General features: G+C 44.9%; 1 protein-coding gene across 8 annotated transcripts in view; it reads right to left on the reverse strand.

Moving 5' to 3' along the window:
* CYP4F22 (cytochrome P450 family 4 subfamily F member 22) overlaps positions 1 to 17,480 on the reverse strand; it is a 517,355-nt gene that overhangs the window by 271,477 nt on the left and 228,398 nt on the right. Inside the window, exon 3 of one of the 8 annotated variants that reach the window (XM_069603851.1) lies at positions 2,188 to 2,332. The exons of the other annotated variants lie outside the window; for them this stretch is intronic. Coding sequence (XP_069459952.1) covers positions 2,188 to 2,332 — 145 coding nt within the window. The remainder of the gene's footprint in view (positions 1 to 2,187; positions 2,333 to 17,480) is intronic. 8 annotated transcript variants of the gene reach the window in all.

The following is a 17,480-nucleotide window of genomic DNA, read 5'->3' on the forward strand; positions in this document are numbered from 1 at the left end:
TTGCAACTGCCAACACACAATTGTTTAGTGGAAGTAAAATCTCTGGGACTGTACATTAACTCCTCATTATAAATTTAACCCCAAATTAGTCATCTAATGAATTCCAAAATGTATCATCTGTGAAGGCTAAAACATCTGCACCCTCTGCTACGACAATTGGCTGTGCCACTCTAGCCAGGGCTATTATAGGTGCTAAACTGGACCATGGTAATGCCCTTTATTCAGGCATAAACAAGCAGCGGTTCATCCGCCTCCAAAGGCTTATAAATATGGCAATTCGAATCACATACAACCCGGGATAACAGATCACAACTCCCTTGCGTAAAAATGGTCTCCCTGTCTAGGAAATAATCAATTTCAAGATGGGGAGATTGTTCCACAAAACATTACGTGGCTTACCCCCGATTTAGCTAATAGTTTGACTGATACCACGCTGACAGACCACTGAGATCATCACTTCGTCTGTCCATCCGAACACTAAAATTTCAGAAAGCCAGATCATTTGGGAGATCAGGGATAGTGGTAGGGAGTAAATTGTGGACAGTCTTCCCAGGGACATCAGACAAATACCTGATCTACTGCAGTTTAGAAAGAAGTTAAAAATCATGCTGTGTGATGACTGATCTCTAGCAGTGCCCGAACAATAATTACAGGGTCGTGGTGCCTCCTGACTTTGACCTCCGTTCCTGCTAGTAGATGCGATGGTGCTTTGAAATTTGGCCGTAGCGCCATGCTTCCATTAAATAGAAATAAAGGATAGTTTCAACAAAGGACTAGATGAACGCGGTTTACTGCATCCAAATGGAGATTATCTAAATAGGTGTGAACCTTGACCACAGTCCCCCTTTTCCATGGCCATCCACTGTGGCATCCCACCCTATGCAGTAAAGCAAAACACCTAGCTATACCTGCCTGCAGTAAGAAATGTCATTGTAAATAAATATGCCCTTCCAAAACCTACCATGTGTTAAAACCGGTGACGCCATTCAAAAACATGCATCACAAAGAGGAGTGGGAAAGGCCAATGGTGCTGGCAAGGTAGACTACTGCAACAGCTAGCATTTGCACCTCACCAAACACCTTACTAGCGTCTTCTAATTTATTCAAAATCAAGCGGCATGGCTCATCTTGATGGTGAAACTATGAAAACAAATAACACCAAAACTGAAAGCCATGCAACCCACTGGAAAAAAGGATTGCATGTGTGCACCATCCGAATGTCGTACAATGGTAAGTCCCCAGCCTACCTCAATTGCTTCATCAAGAGGAAAGGCCCACTATAACATCATGATCCTTAATTGCCGAACATTTTACATTTTGGTTACTGTCATGCAGAAGAGAGTCAGTGGTGCCTGCCCCAAGAACCTTCTACCATATGAAATAAATAAGCATGTATTATAATTGGCACAGATTTCATCCAACCCCTGGTGCCAGGATCTTATTCAACTACAGTTAACCACAGGTAGTCTACCACCAATGAACACAGATGACTTCATGTAACAATGTCTCACCATCTACACTGCTCTCATCCAACTCCTCAGCTCTATTGATGCAACTAATTGAATTTCTGAGCCTTTGGATGATTCTGCTCTTCTTTATCAGCGACGGAATATCTTGAATCACATTTAGTGTCCAGGACATTGCAGGCCATTCTGCTGTGCTCTTGCTGTGCAAGCTTACCCAATAAGGTGTTGTGTTTTGTAACATAAAAACTTTCTGGACGAACCTCAATCTAGGAACACACTCAATGGAATAACTTACCATTAGGATAAGTGTGTTAAACTCAGTCTCACGCAGTGCAACTACTCCAACCACACAACCTCTCAGTCAGTGTACCACTTTCACGATATTGAGAACTCAAATATTTGTTTCTCTGATGCATATGTCTCATTCATGTATCCAGTGTTCACTCTATTGTTTATCTGTGCCTTTGAAAACTTACTTTGTGGTACTTCTTACCAATAGTGCTCAAATGTATCCGTGTATTAGTCCTCTAAACAACCAAACAAATAAAATAAAACAACATATCAGTCTAAACAAGAACACCGCCATCATCAGTGAGTGCATCCAACGCCAAGGAGCGCAGGTGTTGCCATCCACGCTGATCTCATAAAATGTAATGTTCAACCAAGCTAATCCATCTCCAGCTGCAACAGCGGCCACCGCCAGCGCAGCCATTTACTGTACCTGAAGCAGTTGCTATTGCCTTGACGTACTGCGGATTCCAGAAGCTCAGAATCGGCAAAAAGGGTCCGAACCACGTCAGGATTCCGTCTGGAAATATTTTCACTAACTCATCCACCGCTACCATTAGCTCCTCAGAAGGTACATACTGTAAATAAATAATAAAATACAAACAGATGGAGCTTTGTCTCCATTTGTTTTCAATGGCAATATTTCATAAAATAGCAAAGGACACTTAAAGGAAACTATACCCGGATCAATTAAAGTGCAACAACGACTGACAATTTTATATTGATATTTTCACTAACTAAACAGTGAAAAACAACTCTGCAATTAGTGCAGAAATGACATCTCATCGGACTTACGGGTTCACAAAACCATTTTGCAGTTTTTGATCTTTTCCCAATTTGGAGCTAAATTGCCAGTCCACTTTGCGAACGTGTTCATCAGAGCAGATTCTGTGATCTGGATTTTAGTGTCAATGGGTTGATATTCAAGTCAAGGATAGTAACTCATATAAACCTAGATTGGAACATGCACAGAAATACAACGGGTCTAATGAATGAGAACCATCATACAGAGGCCACTGTAATAATGATCAGTTACTGCAGAGATCCACACCCACACGAAACAGAAGGAAAGGATCATGTTCCTAATGATTATAGTTAATCCTACCTGCGACTGGTTGAAACTAAAGTTGACAAACAGAGATTGGTAAAAACAGGGCATCAATAAAAAACCTTCATGTGTCCTTTAACATAGAGGTCAAAGTCTGTGCTAACTGAAGGGGACTGAACACCACCACTTTCATGATCAACCTTTTGTTAATAGGATCACTTCTTGCTCCCATAATGCTCACAGTTCTGCAATGCGGTTTTTGCAGCGAAAGCATACTGCCTAATTCACCACTAAGCAAATCACTTCACATGGGCTCCTGCAGAGCTGGGAACCAGTAAAACAACGTGTAAGACATTGTTAGATTCTGCTTTCTAGCTCATGCGTGACTATGAAGAGTATTACAGGGAGAGTTTAATCTGCTTAAAGAAGTACATTTGGGGAATTATCCAGAGAAAGAAGAGTGCAAATCTTCATTGTGTTCTCCATTTTATTTGATGTAAACACCTGACCAAAATCTTCATATATTCAAATATTGTATCTACAGATTTAGCAAAAATATGCTGGTATATGGAAAATTAGAACCAGGGAGGTCTTGTCATGGCCCCACAAGCCAATCAGGAAGTTCAGAAGGAAGGTTATACATCTCATGGTATTGCCCGTATTCAGAGCCTCCAGAGAAGCTTCGGGGTGCCATCCTCCTTCCCAGGGTAAGCCTTTGCTTGGCCCATGCTGCCTTCTCCCCACACCTTCACATCTTATACCTACACACACTCCCCACACCATCATGAACCAGGACTCACTCACCAATTACTCACTGGTAACAGAGACTTCCATAGTCTGATTCCTTCCCCAATTTTTTAAGTTGAGAAATGGCAACCGGGCTGTTTCCCAACTAAACAAAAGCATGCTTTCCAGGATGCTACTAGATATAAACCCCTCCGTGGGCAGGAATTACCCCTCAGGTAATGGCAGAGGGACCGAGTTACAGGCCCGAGCAAGGACTTCACACTCTTATTTGGATTTCGTTTTTGGAGAACACATAGGACACTGAACAACAACTTGCTGAAAAGTATTCAATGGTTATCTGTCAATGATGCCAGGATACCCCATCCGGGGGAGGTGAATGGGCTATACAAATATATTTAATACCATCACTAGTTTTCTTTACACACACTATTCTTAACTGACATAGTAATGTACAGTTGTCCACTGGTCTATAACGTCATCAGGATTGACGAGCCACCAGAGAGCCACCTGTGGCGCTGTAGCCTGCCATCTTCCTTCCCAGCGGTAAGTCTTTTCTGGCCGGTGCTCCCTGCCCCCGCCCCCTCACCACTTACCCCGTACCCTACACACTCCCTGCGACATCCTGATTCAGGCCCCACTTACCTGTTACTCACCGGCTACAGAGACTCCCACTGTGCGACCCCTTCCCCAGTGCAGCAATGGCCACCATGGTAAGGGCGAAGGGAGTACATGTTGCTTACCACTGACTACATTCATGGTGGCATTTTGTTTGTAATTTTTATAAGTTGTGAAACGACAACCGTGCTGTTTCTCAACAAAACATAAGCATGTTTTCCGGGGTGATACCAGATATAAACCCTCTCAGTGTGTGAGCATTACCAGTCGGGTAATGGCTGAAGACCCCGAGGCAGACTTCACACTCGATTATTTGGATTTAATTTTTGGGAAAACATAGGACACTGAACAACAACTTGCTTAAAAATATACGTTAGTTACCAGTCTATGGTGCCAAGATGCTCCATTCAGAGGGAGGGGGTGCGCTCCACAAATACATTTTATGTTATCACTAGTTTTCTTTACACACACTATTCTGAACTGAAATAGTGATGTACAGTTGTTCACTGGTCTATAATCTCATCAGGACTGAGGATGTAGATAAGGGATGTTTAAGCCTATTTCACTCTCTAAAAGCAGGCAAATACTCCCATCAAAGAAAAGGAAAATCACACAAAAGGAACCTTTCTCCTGCTTTTGCCCAAGAAACCGCTCCAAAGATATCTTTTGATCAGGAAGCCCACACACACCGCTCCACAGATATGTTCTGATCAGGAAGCCCACGCACACCGCTCCACAGATATGTTCTGATCAGGAAGCTCATGTCCACCGCTCCACAGATATGTTCTGATCAAGAAGCCCACGCACACCGCTCCACAGATATGTTCTGATCAGGAAGCTCACGTCCACCGCTCCACAGATATGTTCTGATCAAGAAGCTGACGTGCACCGCTCCACAGATATGTTCTGATCAGGAAGCCCTCGTGCACCGCTCCACAGATATGTTCTGATCAGGAAGCCCATGCACACCGCTCCACAGATATGTTCTGATCTTTCATCAGGAAGCCCACGCGCACCGCTCCACAGATATGTTCTGATCAGGAAGCTCACGTCCACCGCTCCACAGATATGTTCTGATCAAGAAGCTGACGTGCACCGCTCCACTGATTTGTTCTGATCAGGATGAAGCTCTACTATTACTGCCGGATCCAAAGAGGAAAAATTAATTCTTTAATGAGCATGAATGATAGTCCAATTAAATGTTTATTACACAAAACATTTCTGTTTTAGAGTAGCTGATGGTTAGCTGAGGGTATTGAACAAGCACAGGAGGAAGGAACCCAGATTTTGAGGATTTTAGATGTTATTATGCTGGACACTTAGACATCTATGCTTTCCACTAATTCATTCGGTAACCCCTATGCATGTTCTTGCACTTCACTAATGTACTTTCTGTAACCAGCACCCAGAGGGTATGGTGCGCAAACAAATAAATAAAATAAAGTTACAATGTTTGGATCGAGGGAGCATATTATCAGGACGGGGCTCGTTACACCTCTGTGCTCACTTCGGACCAAACACAATCTAGGATTGACGTCAGTTTGCAGTCGCACAGAAACACAGTTTCTATTCAAGAAACTGCACAGCCTGCTTTGAGTGTTTCAGCTGCATTGAATCCTCCTAAAGTATCATACTGTAGCGTATTAGGGAACATCACAGTTACAAAATAGGAAACAAACCTGCTATGCATAATACATCAACCTTTACGCCATCATTTGACATTCCTGATTGATTCTGAAAGAGCTGTAAAACATGTTTAATACATTAGCTTTTCTTAATTATTAAAAATAGCTTTGACTTTGGACTACGGCAAACCCAATGTACCGCAACAGTCAGCCCGTTTTTTCGGTTGAATCATTGTGGAAGGGTGCTGTGCATGTGAAAAAACAACTGAGGCCAGGGGCCCAATGCCTAATATTTATACCATTGTCAACGTCACGTCTGAGCATGTAAATGGAAGCCACTGAGGGACTCCAACTTGTCATCGCACATCGCACTCTGCTGTCGAAAAAGTGTTATTGGTATATCAAAGATGAGGAATCCGTGGGAGGACACGATCCATTAGAAAGGAAATAGGAACCATTAAATGTCATGGTTCACAGCTCGATGAATATAGACACCGAAAGTAAATGTCCAACAAATGAGGTCATCCAAGTCATGGGGCCTCATTACGAGGTGAGCAGTAAGTGATTACCGGCACTGGTAAGGGCACCAGTGCCGGTAATCCCTTACCGCCCTACTACGAGTTCCCTTTGCGGGTCCTCCCTTAAAGCCTGGTTTTACCAGGCGTTTTGGACAGGACCCGCAAAGGGACTTTAGAGCTAATAACGGTACCGCAATTTGCGGTACCGTTATTAGCACCTTCCCCATTCCCATTGAGCCCTATGGGGGCTGAAATGGGAATGGGGAAGGGCCCTGGTGAATGGGGAATTACCGGCCCTGCCAACCTTGGAATGGGGCGATAATAGCTCCATTCACCAGGGCGGAGTCGGTAAGGTTTTGAGGCAGCCATGGCGCTAACAGCGCCATGGCTACCTCCAACCTCGTAATGAGGCCCATGGTATCATGGGGTTGGTGGGAATAACCGGTAATGGTTAAAATAGGATGGACTTACAGCATTTACGTCATTCTGAAATTAGTAAAATTTAGGGGGGCGTGGCCAGCAGCCGAGCAATGAGGACGTGAGCTTGCATCGCTCTCGGGCCGCCAGCCAGATCCTGAAACAATCCTGTTTTTCCTGCAAAACTAAAAGTACCCAAAGTGCCTACTCGATGTGAGAACTTCTGCTGCACGTCCCTACCTGCTCCTGGTGAAAATCGGTGTCGGAAGACCCACTTAGCGAGTCTTTCAAGAAAGCAAGCTTGCGCGCCACAGAGCACACAAAATGGCCGCTGCAGACCGCGGATGAACGGAGGACACCGTGCGTCACCACCAAACCCTGCCCGAGTACCGGCGGCTGGCGAGTTGAGTGTGGGGTACTGTGTTGAGCTATACGGCGGGCAAAGGACCCTAAAATAGAACCGAGCCACCCCTGGTGCCGCTCCCGGACTGCGGGGAGCGGTTCCCCGCTGGGTGCCTCCCCGCCTCCCACCGGTGAAACCCGTGGAGCCGTGAAAGTTCTCTCCAACGGCAGACCGAGGGGCGGAGGGGATACACCCTTGGAAGCGGCGCCGGCGGCTGTCGTTCACAGGCAGTCAAATCCGCACTAACGCAACGACGTACGCGCCCGTACACTACTTCTGCCTGCTGGCGCCATCGGGACGCCCGGAGCCGCCGGGGCTCCTCGAGTGCTCCACTTAGCGTTGAGCGCCTACCAGACTCCTGAGGTGGCCCCCGCTCGCTGTCGGACAGCTACTACCTCAGTCTTGCAGTAAGGAGAAGGAGGGATGGGAGAGCAGGCAACACACTTACGTGCTTCCCCCTCGCCGCCAGTGGGCCCGCTACAGGGACTCTTCCAGTTGCCCCATCATAGCGAAACGGATATGTCATATTGAGGCACACAGATATCCTTCATCCTCAACGAGGGCGAACGCGGGCTGAATTCAACGGACCCCGAGTAACCTGCATCTTCACCCCCCCCCCCACTGCCCAAGAGAAATCGTCGTTGTGGCCCCAATAGAAGCACACTTGCTCGAATTACCACCACCTTCACACCGAGCATAACGGAAGCGACCAAATTTCGACGAAATAAGCAACACTGGGCAAGGAGATCAGAACATAGTAGTGCACGGTGAAACTGTCTTACGACGCACCTGCCTGTGTGGGAACGCCGATACAGTTACGCCAAAGAAGTGCTGGAAGGTGCGGTGTGGAACGTTGTGTAATCCCAAGGTGTCACCAAACCCAGCTTCTGGTGCGGTGTTACAGTACACAGAGACGATACAATACGATACACCCGCCTTCACGCAGGAAACCAAAGAGGAACAGGAAACAAAACACTACCCATATTGTGCCGGTACAGACCCGTGAACACTCCAAAAGACAAGACACAAGCCCCCTTAAGGCTAAAACTAGCTGCACATCAAACCTAACACAGTATCCGGCAGATTACACCCAGACCGGGGAAAAAAGTTCTATAGCGGAACAATCGCTCCCAGAACAGTCGCAACCCGCCTCGGATAAATAGGCAGAATCCGCACCGATCTGCCCACAGATTAACGTTACAGACCATGCCAGCTGCTATGGGGAAAGATAAAACAAGAAAATTGTCAAGTCAAAGCAAAATGGACCAATTCACCACGTCCACGGCGAGCACACAATTGGACCACGAACAATCAGACACCATGTTAGAAACAGAGCATAACATATCCCTGAAGGATATCATGGCTGCAATAACAAACTCCAGAACCTCCATGGAACAAAAGATGGATAGCATCAGCACAGACGTTTCGCTCCTCCGCCATGATCTTCAGAAACTGTCCTCCCGCACAGGAGAAGCGGAACATTGGATCTCTGGGACTGAAGATGGGCTGCGCACTATGGAACAAAGGATGGCTAGGATAGTGGCACGTCTGAAAACACTGGAGGAGAAAGCAGAGAACAGTGAAGGCCGATCAAGACGAAATAACGTTCGCATCCTGGGCGTACCCGAAAAAACGGAAAGCCCTTCCATGGAACTGTTCCTTGAACAATGGATAACCGATATGTTTGAGCCCCAGACATTCTCGAAGTTCTTTTCAATCGAACGAGCGCACCGTGTGCCCACTGGAAGACCGATACCTGGTGCACCTCCACGCACCATAGTTGCAAAACTGTTGAATTATAGAGATAGAGATGCGTTACTCCAGACGGCACGGGCCAAAAGGCACACTGGCCTTCAATGGATCCAAGGTAACATTCTTCCCTGAGTACACAAGGGAGGTTCAGAGAGCCAGGCAGTCCTTTGATCAGCTCAAAAGACAACTCCAGACCCTACACGTGAAATACGACTTGCTATTTCCGCCCAGCTCAAGATCTATCACGGCAGGACAACGGTACACTTCACTGACCCAAAAGAAGCGTGGAACTGGGCAGAGAAACACATTGAAGGCGACTGGAGACTTGCAAGCAACAGAAGCAGAAACAGGAACCGGCGTGAGCCACTAGACAGAAGGCGCCCAGCTCCACAACCTCCGATGCAGGAACCACCACAACAAGAGGAAATGGGCTGAAACAGTGACACTAACAAGAAATACTACTCCGTCGCGGCCCATTTAATGGACTATCATGCCACACCGATATAAATACGGCATGTGGCCCGCGAGGCACGGGAGTACTCATTGTATCGGCCAAAGCCACGCCCTCAACTCAAGACTTGAGACTCGGAACACCAGACTTGCTAAAGAACAGTAAGTCGAGAGGAAGGTGTAAACAGTTCACACTAAGTTAATCGGCGATATAGTTGTTTGGCGCCAGTAGAGTTAGGGCGACAGATACTTCATGTTGGGGAGGAGTATAGGAAGGGGGGGTGGGAATTTGTTTCATGTTAGTTATGTTCCAGGAAACCACACCATCTATAATGTTAAGAAGCACACCATCCCTAGCACACCAATTGTCACTCCACTCTTGCCAGAAGTCCGCACAACACAAATGGAAACACATGGCCTGACAGGAAACCAGCCTGCCCTTAGCCATGGCAGATATTATTATAGCATGAAATACCACAATACTATCGAGGGCCCGACGCACACAGTTGTCATCCATATAAGTGTCAAATGGCGGGAGTCACTAACGTGAACAAAAACAGGACAATCCGAGTGATGACATGGAATGTAAATGGGCTCGGCAATTGTATTAAAAGACGTCTAGTACTGCAAACACTGAATAGACACTCCCCGGATGTGGCATTCCTGACGGAGACACATCTAGCCGGTACCAATTTCTCATTCTTTAGACGCACCAACTAAAGACTAGCATTTCACGCCGGTTTTACAATGGGGTCACAAGGGGTACTGATCCTAGTACACAAAAGACTCCCTTTTGTGCCTGCATCCATTACGCAAGACACGGGAGGGAGGTTTGTGCTCACGACAGGTACAATTGGGGAACGCTCTGTGACCATGCTGGCGGTGTATGCACCTCCTAACCTACTGACCCCCCTGACTAATGATGCCTCTAATTATGAATAATCTTGCAGACCTTACGTTGATTGGGGGAGACTTTAATGAGGTAATGAACGTGGACCTTGATAGAACGCATAGAAGATCCAGAAACCCGAACACACGTACAAAACTTGCCACATTCACTAGCGCATTGGGGCTGCAAGACGTATGGAGAATGCTGCACCCTGTCACAAGGGAATACTCATACCATTCTGGTGCACTCGCCTCGCTGTTTAGGCTGGACTATCTTCTACTGCCACTAAATAACATGCACGAAGCACGTGAGACACAATTTCTCCCTAGAGGTATATCGGATCATTCCCCACTTGTAATAACACTTAACACCAGCAGGTCGATCCCCCCCACCCAGCTGGCGATTGAACAGCTACTACCTAGGCTTCCCAGAGCTAGTTGAACACGTCCAAAAGACCACTGAAGAATATTTTGAGATGAATACTTACTCAGTGGATAACCCGGTAACATTATGGGAGGCATTCAAGACAGTGCTCAGAGGGGAAATAATAGCCTGGACCACAGCCCATAAGAAAAAACAATTAGAAGCAATACGCCATGCCAAAGCGAAAGTGCAAAAAGCAGAGACCGATCACCTAACCCATGACAATTCGGAAACGCAACGCGCACTACAACTAGCGCAGACACAACTTCAACACATAGCCCTAGACAATGCAAAGTAGGCACATACTGCGATGCGCGCAAAGATATACGAAACAGGGGACAAAGCCAGGAAAATGCTGGCATGGCTGGAACGTGGAGACCTGGGCTTCAGCCAGGTCAGGCAACTGACAACAGAAGAATCAGAACTATTAGTGACAGACGTAGACATAGCGGAGGGTTTTGCAAAATACTACATTGAGCTATACAAAGCACCAACCTCACCACCTGTAATGGACATCCTGGAGGAGATCACTCTCCCCACCCTAAACACAGAGCAGTCTACTCTACTAGAACAGGTAATCACTGAGGAAGAACTAACCCAAGCCATGTCAGAACTCCAATCGGGCAAGACCCCAGGCCTGAACGGCTTCCCCATTGAAACATGGAAAAAAATAGGAGTAGATGTAATCTCCCCACACTTACTTCGTTTACTACAACACTCACACTCACAGGGCTGTCTCCCTCCTGACTTAAGGAAAGCCACAATTATAGTCCTGCCCAAAGCAGATAAGCCACCCGATAAATGTAGCTCCTACTGGCCCATCTCTCTCACACACTGCGAGGCCAAAATATTGGCAAAGGCACTAGCCAACCGCCTCCAACAAGTCATACACACACTAATACATCCCGACCAGTGTGGATTCATGCCACAGAGATCCACTAGACAAAACATATATAGGCTACACAGCACTGGAGAAGCTACCGGAGATACAGGACCCCCTGGCTTTACTCGCCATAGACTTCGAGAAGGCGTTCGACTATCTACTGGGAGGCAATATGGGCTATTATGCAACACATGGGCATAGGACCGTACTTCATGAGTTGGGTCAAACTGCTATACAACCGCCCCGAAGCAGTCACAAAGGTAAACGGGCACGTCTCCAATCCCTTTCAACTAGGCAAGGGCACGAGACAGGGTTGCCCCCTGTCCTCCCTAATCTTTGCAATAGCAATTGAGCCACTAGCAATTCTATTAAGATCTACACAAACATGGAGCGGCTTCAGATGGTCAGACGACTGGGAGGACAGAGTATCCCTATATGCAGACGACTTGTTAGTATATCTGAAAGACCCACGCAAATCCTGCCCCATAGTGACGCGATTACTAATAAAATACGGTGCGTTTAGCGGCCTTCGCGTCAACTGGACTAAATCCATACTATTCCCACTGAAACAAATAGATAGCGCGGTGCCAGACGAGTGTCCATACTGTGTGGAAAAGGAGCAATTCAGATACCTAGGCATCCAAATTATGAATAACCTAACAGACTATGTGCCCAATAACCTGTACCCAATAATGACGAGATTTAAGGAAGACGTCCGTCACTGGATGTCCCTACCACTAACACTACTAGGCAGAGCCGCACTCTTTAAGATGTTGGCGCTCCCCCGCTTCCTCTACATACTTCAAAACGCGCCACTACCTAAAACGCCCAACAAATTCCATAAAATAGATCAGCCGCTCAGAAAACTGCTATGGATTGGAGGTCACCCTCGCTTAGCATTAACCACACTACAAAGATCTGTATGGGAAGGCGGAATTGGACTGCCCCGATTGCAAACCTACTACTGGGCTAGTCAGATGGCAATAGTGAACGACAGACTCCATGCGGACACAACATTACCACACAACAGAGAACAAGATCCTAACCGAAATGAAAGATCCGTATTAAGATACCTCTACCGGAAAAAAGACCGATCTGCTGCCCCTTCCATGCTGTCACACATATCCCTAACATGGACAGACACCCACAAATACTTAGGCTGGGACAAAAAGCTGACCCCAGCTCAACCGTTGTGGAATAACAAACTACTCCCGGAAGTGAATAAACTTCCAAAATGGCACTCTTGGACCCAATCGGGCATCACTAAAATTGGCGACGTAGTGAAAGGGAATGAAATAATACCATTTGCGGACCTAATCACTACCTTCGCTCTGCCGATAAATGAGCAGTATCACTACACACTACACAAACACGCACTACAGGCCCATCTCCCTGAGATGATCGACATGCCTGATTATACCCCTTTAGAACGTAACCTATTCCCGGATATGATTAAAAACAAAGTCCCATCCACCATGTACAGTGCCATAACATCCTTTGCCACCGGGGAGCTATCGAGCCTGAAAGCCAAGTGGGAGGGGGACGTGGGTGAAATACTCCCAGAGGAATGGGTAACTGCCCTGATGTTCCCCAGAGAAACGGCAATCTCCTCCAGGCTAAGATTGATCCAATTTAAAGTACTGCATAGAATATACTACCCGAGGGTAGCACTATTCAAATGGGGTAAGATCTCCTCTTCAGCCTGTCTGAGATGCAAACGAGAAGAGGGCTCATACTATCACATACTATGGGACTGTACCATAATCCAACAATACTGGCAGCAGTGCTGCGATGATCTCTCAAGGGTACTGGGTAGAACGATCCATATAAATGCAAAACGGTTACTGCTGGGGATAGATGATGAGGTCGAACTGTCACGCTACGAAAAACTGCTCTTATTCACAACCATTGCGTTAATCAAGAGAAATATAGCGCAACTCTGGGGCTCCGAAACGGCACCAAGCTATGAGCAATGGACCACGGATGTGAACATTTGTATTGCAATGGAGAAGAGAGTCTACACGGCCAGGGGCTGTCCTGAGAAAGGCCCAAAAATTTGGCAAAAGTGGGAGGACGCACACTGAGAGGTAGCCCCCGTCAGGAATTGGGCTGACATCCAAGGACATGCACAGAGATTGAAAATCACATACTACTGGCATAACAAAGGCAATTGACAGTGCTAAGAAGCTTCATTGTAATGGGTACGTGGAATGCATTTGTTGGTGGGTGGGGAAGGGACATAACCTTTATCTCACTGCGCGAGACGTATGTTTTCTTTATGCGTAAAAAACAATAAAAAATATTGTATTAAAAAAAAGAAATTAGTAAAATTTAATTTATTTTGTATAATTACAAAAAAATAAAACACGTAATAAAAACAATATCACAATTACTTACTCGATTGATAGATGAATTGATCAAATCTAAAACTAAACGAGTTAAAACTACTTATAAGAATTAACCAACGGTAACAAACTAAGATTGTTTGAGGCAATGTTTATTCGATAAAAATAAAAAAACAGTCAAGGAACATTTAGCTCTTTTGTCAGATTGTGATAGTTGATAAACATGTAATCTCATAATAAGAAAGCTAGCAGAGTGGTACACTCAAGCAAGAGAACATTTTTCAGGAAAGAAATGCATACATGGTAGATTGATCGTTATAGTAGATTTAATTGAAGCCGATTCTAATAATACACTGTTTTGCTTCACCATGTTAGAAGAGCCAACTTGGTTTATAGACTTGTGTGATGACATGTATACATGCTACAAATTATAGTAATGTTGAAAAAGTAAAGGTTTCAACGGGGAGTAGTTTTAAAAAGACACTGAAGGCACCAACACAGAACAAAATATTGGTATGGCTTCTCCTAAAATATGCCAAAGCCAAAAGACATTTCCTTTCTTTGAACTTTCAACAATCTCCCGAGTCGATCAACCTTATGCTAATCCTTTAGAGTATATCTGCACTCACAGACTGGGATGGTATTAATGTTCCTTTCAATTGACTGATGACTGTGGTCTTCTCTGTCATTTCCACCGTAGGATCCTGATCCAGAGGTTGCACACTCCCAATACCTAGTTCTGAGTGAACAATCGGAGGAGGCTGGGAGTCATTACAGCTAGGACACATGTCTCACATTGGTCTCTTTTTTAAAAAGATTTTTTATTGCGATATAGCATGCTGAAATGTTCAGCAAGCATATAATCCAGAAAAAACTATATATTGCACAAAGTCAGACAGGAAAAAGCAAAAAGAAAACAACTTCAAGTAAATATTACATAACAACACAGTAAACTAAAATGCATTGAATACATACATTATCACATCAATTATACAATCAAAAAACATTATTTTTTTTAATTAATATACCTCTTATTTCTTCAGCACAACGTACAGTAGTCAGAATAAGGTGGGTTAACGCCCTCCCCACTAATATCTGGCTTCAAGGATGTGAGCTCGTAACTATTTGGAAGGGCTTTAATAGATTGATAAAGTACCTGGAGCGCAGATGAAATGTTCCACAACATTTAAAAGTAAGGTGCTCTAAAGTCTTAATTGCATTGGCTTCACCACACAGCCTGCACAAACGTTATCTCAGGACATTGGACTGAGCCCCCAAAACATCAAGAGTGGGATATAGGTTCAACCTGAGATTCATATACTTTTTACGCATAAAGGGACAAGGAATCTTTTTGATATACTGTTCAGGAACATTGCATCTTTTGTCAGAGAGGGTTTGATACCTAAACAAAGAGTAGACACTAATCGTAGTGTGTGTCATGCACCAATCATAATCCCACAATCCCGTCTATCCAAGAAACCAAACGTGGGCAGGATTTATTACACATTATCGAGTTCAGATACACAAAAAAGAATGACTGGGGGGAGCAAAGTCTTCCGATAAAATGACAAGGCTCTCCATTCCGACAGACACTCCATAGATAGTAAGCCCAACTCATGTCTGATGATAGCTATAGGAGCACTCTCGGGGTGACCCAACACACTGCGCCAAATACTAGCCTCCAATTTATGCCATTTATACTGCTTGATTGTATGAATCTCTGTGTCATACAGTAAGGCTGGTATTATTTTCCCCTTATAGTATTTAAGTACCGGCATGAGGGAGAATCTACCATATTTGGTGTTGAGCCTTCTCATCTGAGCAACGAGGGACCCACATTTATTGATCAAGGTTTGAAAATGTACACCTTCATGGATTTGTTATACATTTTATACCCCAAATATGTATATTGATCGACACAATGTAATGTCTCCTCAAGAAGTTTCCAAACAAATTTTCTCCCGACCTTTTTGCTAGCACAAATCATGATCTTAGTTATTTCTATTGATTTCCAAGTGAACATTCCAGAGCATTCAAACTTTTCTGTAAACCCATCAGCATTTGATTCATCGGGATTATATCATCAGCATAAATCATGTAATGGATTGGTTGGAAACCGAGACTGGGAGGACAGGCAGCAAGGTTTTTAAGATGGTCATTTAAATCTGACAGATATAAGTTAAATAGGTAGGGGGCAAGTACACACCCCTGGCGAACACCACAATGGTTACACAAAACATGTGCCCCATGTCCACTGCCGTCCAACCTCACTCCAACCATAGTGTCAGTATGCAAGGCAACTAGGATATTGACAAATACCTTGGGGACACTTCTAGATCTAATTTTCCTCCATAGATTGCATCAGTCGACTTTATTGAAACACATACGCCAGGTAAAGATTGCTGTTATCCTAAGCCTGTTTATTCAAGAGAAGTGAGAGGGCAAAACTAGAAAGTTGGGTCCAAAGGCACTTCCTAAACCCGGATTTTCAAATATCCCAACCAAAGGTACTATTGGTCCACCCAATCAGGTCCTCCAACAGAATCATAGAGAAGATCTTACTCCCAACATCAGGAAGGGAGATGGTCGGATAGTTTTTTGGATTGTCCCTATCACCCTTCTTGAAAATCAGGATCAGATGCAACACCCTCCGTGGTTCTGGTATGGTACTTGTCCCAAGAATGTTCTTAAAAAGGGGTGGATAGAATCTCCACCCACAATTCAATAACCAGGGGCCCGTGAGGGGTTAACTTGCCTCTACCAGTACACCAAGCTTTTTTTTATTGTGTTTTATTCTACAATAGTATGTTTTTCACAAACAGTACAAGTATTACAAAAAACATCAAATCATATAATACGCAGAAAAGAAACATTTCCAATTAATTAATAACATTACATTTGAAATATTAACAAGTATCTAGACTTCATCTAGTTTCCCTAAAAATACACATAGAAAAGCATACAGGGCCAAAATTAATTTCACTGTATTGCCCCACATCAGCCCAAGCCAAAACATCTCACAGTGTCAGTGAGCCCAAATATCGCAGCCTCGCCTCCTCAAAGGCTGCAGAGGACAGGACGATGTGTGTAAGTGTTTCCTCCAGTTTGGCTGTGCAAAACCTGCAATCAGTGTTAGTTACTAGCTTGTCCCACTCGGTCCTCCGTTCAAGAGAAGAAAATTGGTTCAGGTGGAAGCACAAGTAGACACCACAGATTTTCGGGCAAGGAAACAAGGAGACATACATCAGAGAGTCAGTTCTCTTCCTTCTGAATCTTGCATATTCCCTGTAAAGAGACAGATTTCCGAGCAAGTCCAGGGTTTCAGCTCAGTCATTAGCGGCTGAGGCTCCAGTGCTAAGTCCTTGAATGTGTCACTGTCCAACAATGTACTTATACATTTTTGGACCTTTTTCTGCTTGTTCAAATAGGGAGCTGGAAGATTTTTACTTTTTTCCTCTGCAGTACCTTCTTTTTTTACATTGTCTTCTGGTCTTTTGTTGTTGGAACCCCTCATTGGAATTGGAGGGAGAAGTGTCGGCAGCAGCTAGGAGCTCTACATCTGTGTTTACTTCTTGGATGTTATCCTCAGCTCGAGCTGAAGCCTCCTCCCT

This window comes from Ambystoma mexicanum, chromosome 3q (genome assembly GCF_040938575.1).
Source record: "Ambystoma mexicanum isolate Mex_15411 chromosome 3q, UKY_AmexF1_1, whole genome shotgun sequence".
Taxonomy (NCBI): Eukaryota; Metazoa; Chordata; class Amphibia; order Caudata; family Ambystomatidae; genus Ambystoma; species Ambystoma mexicanum.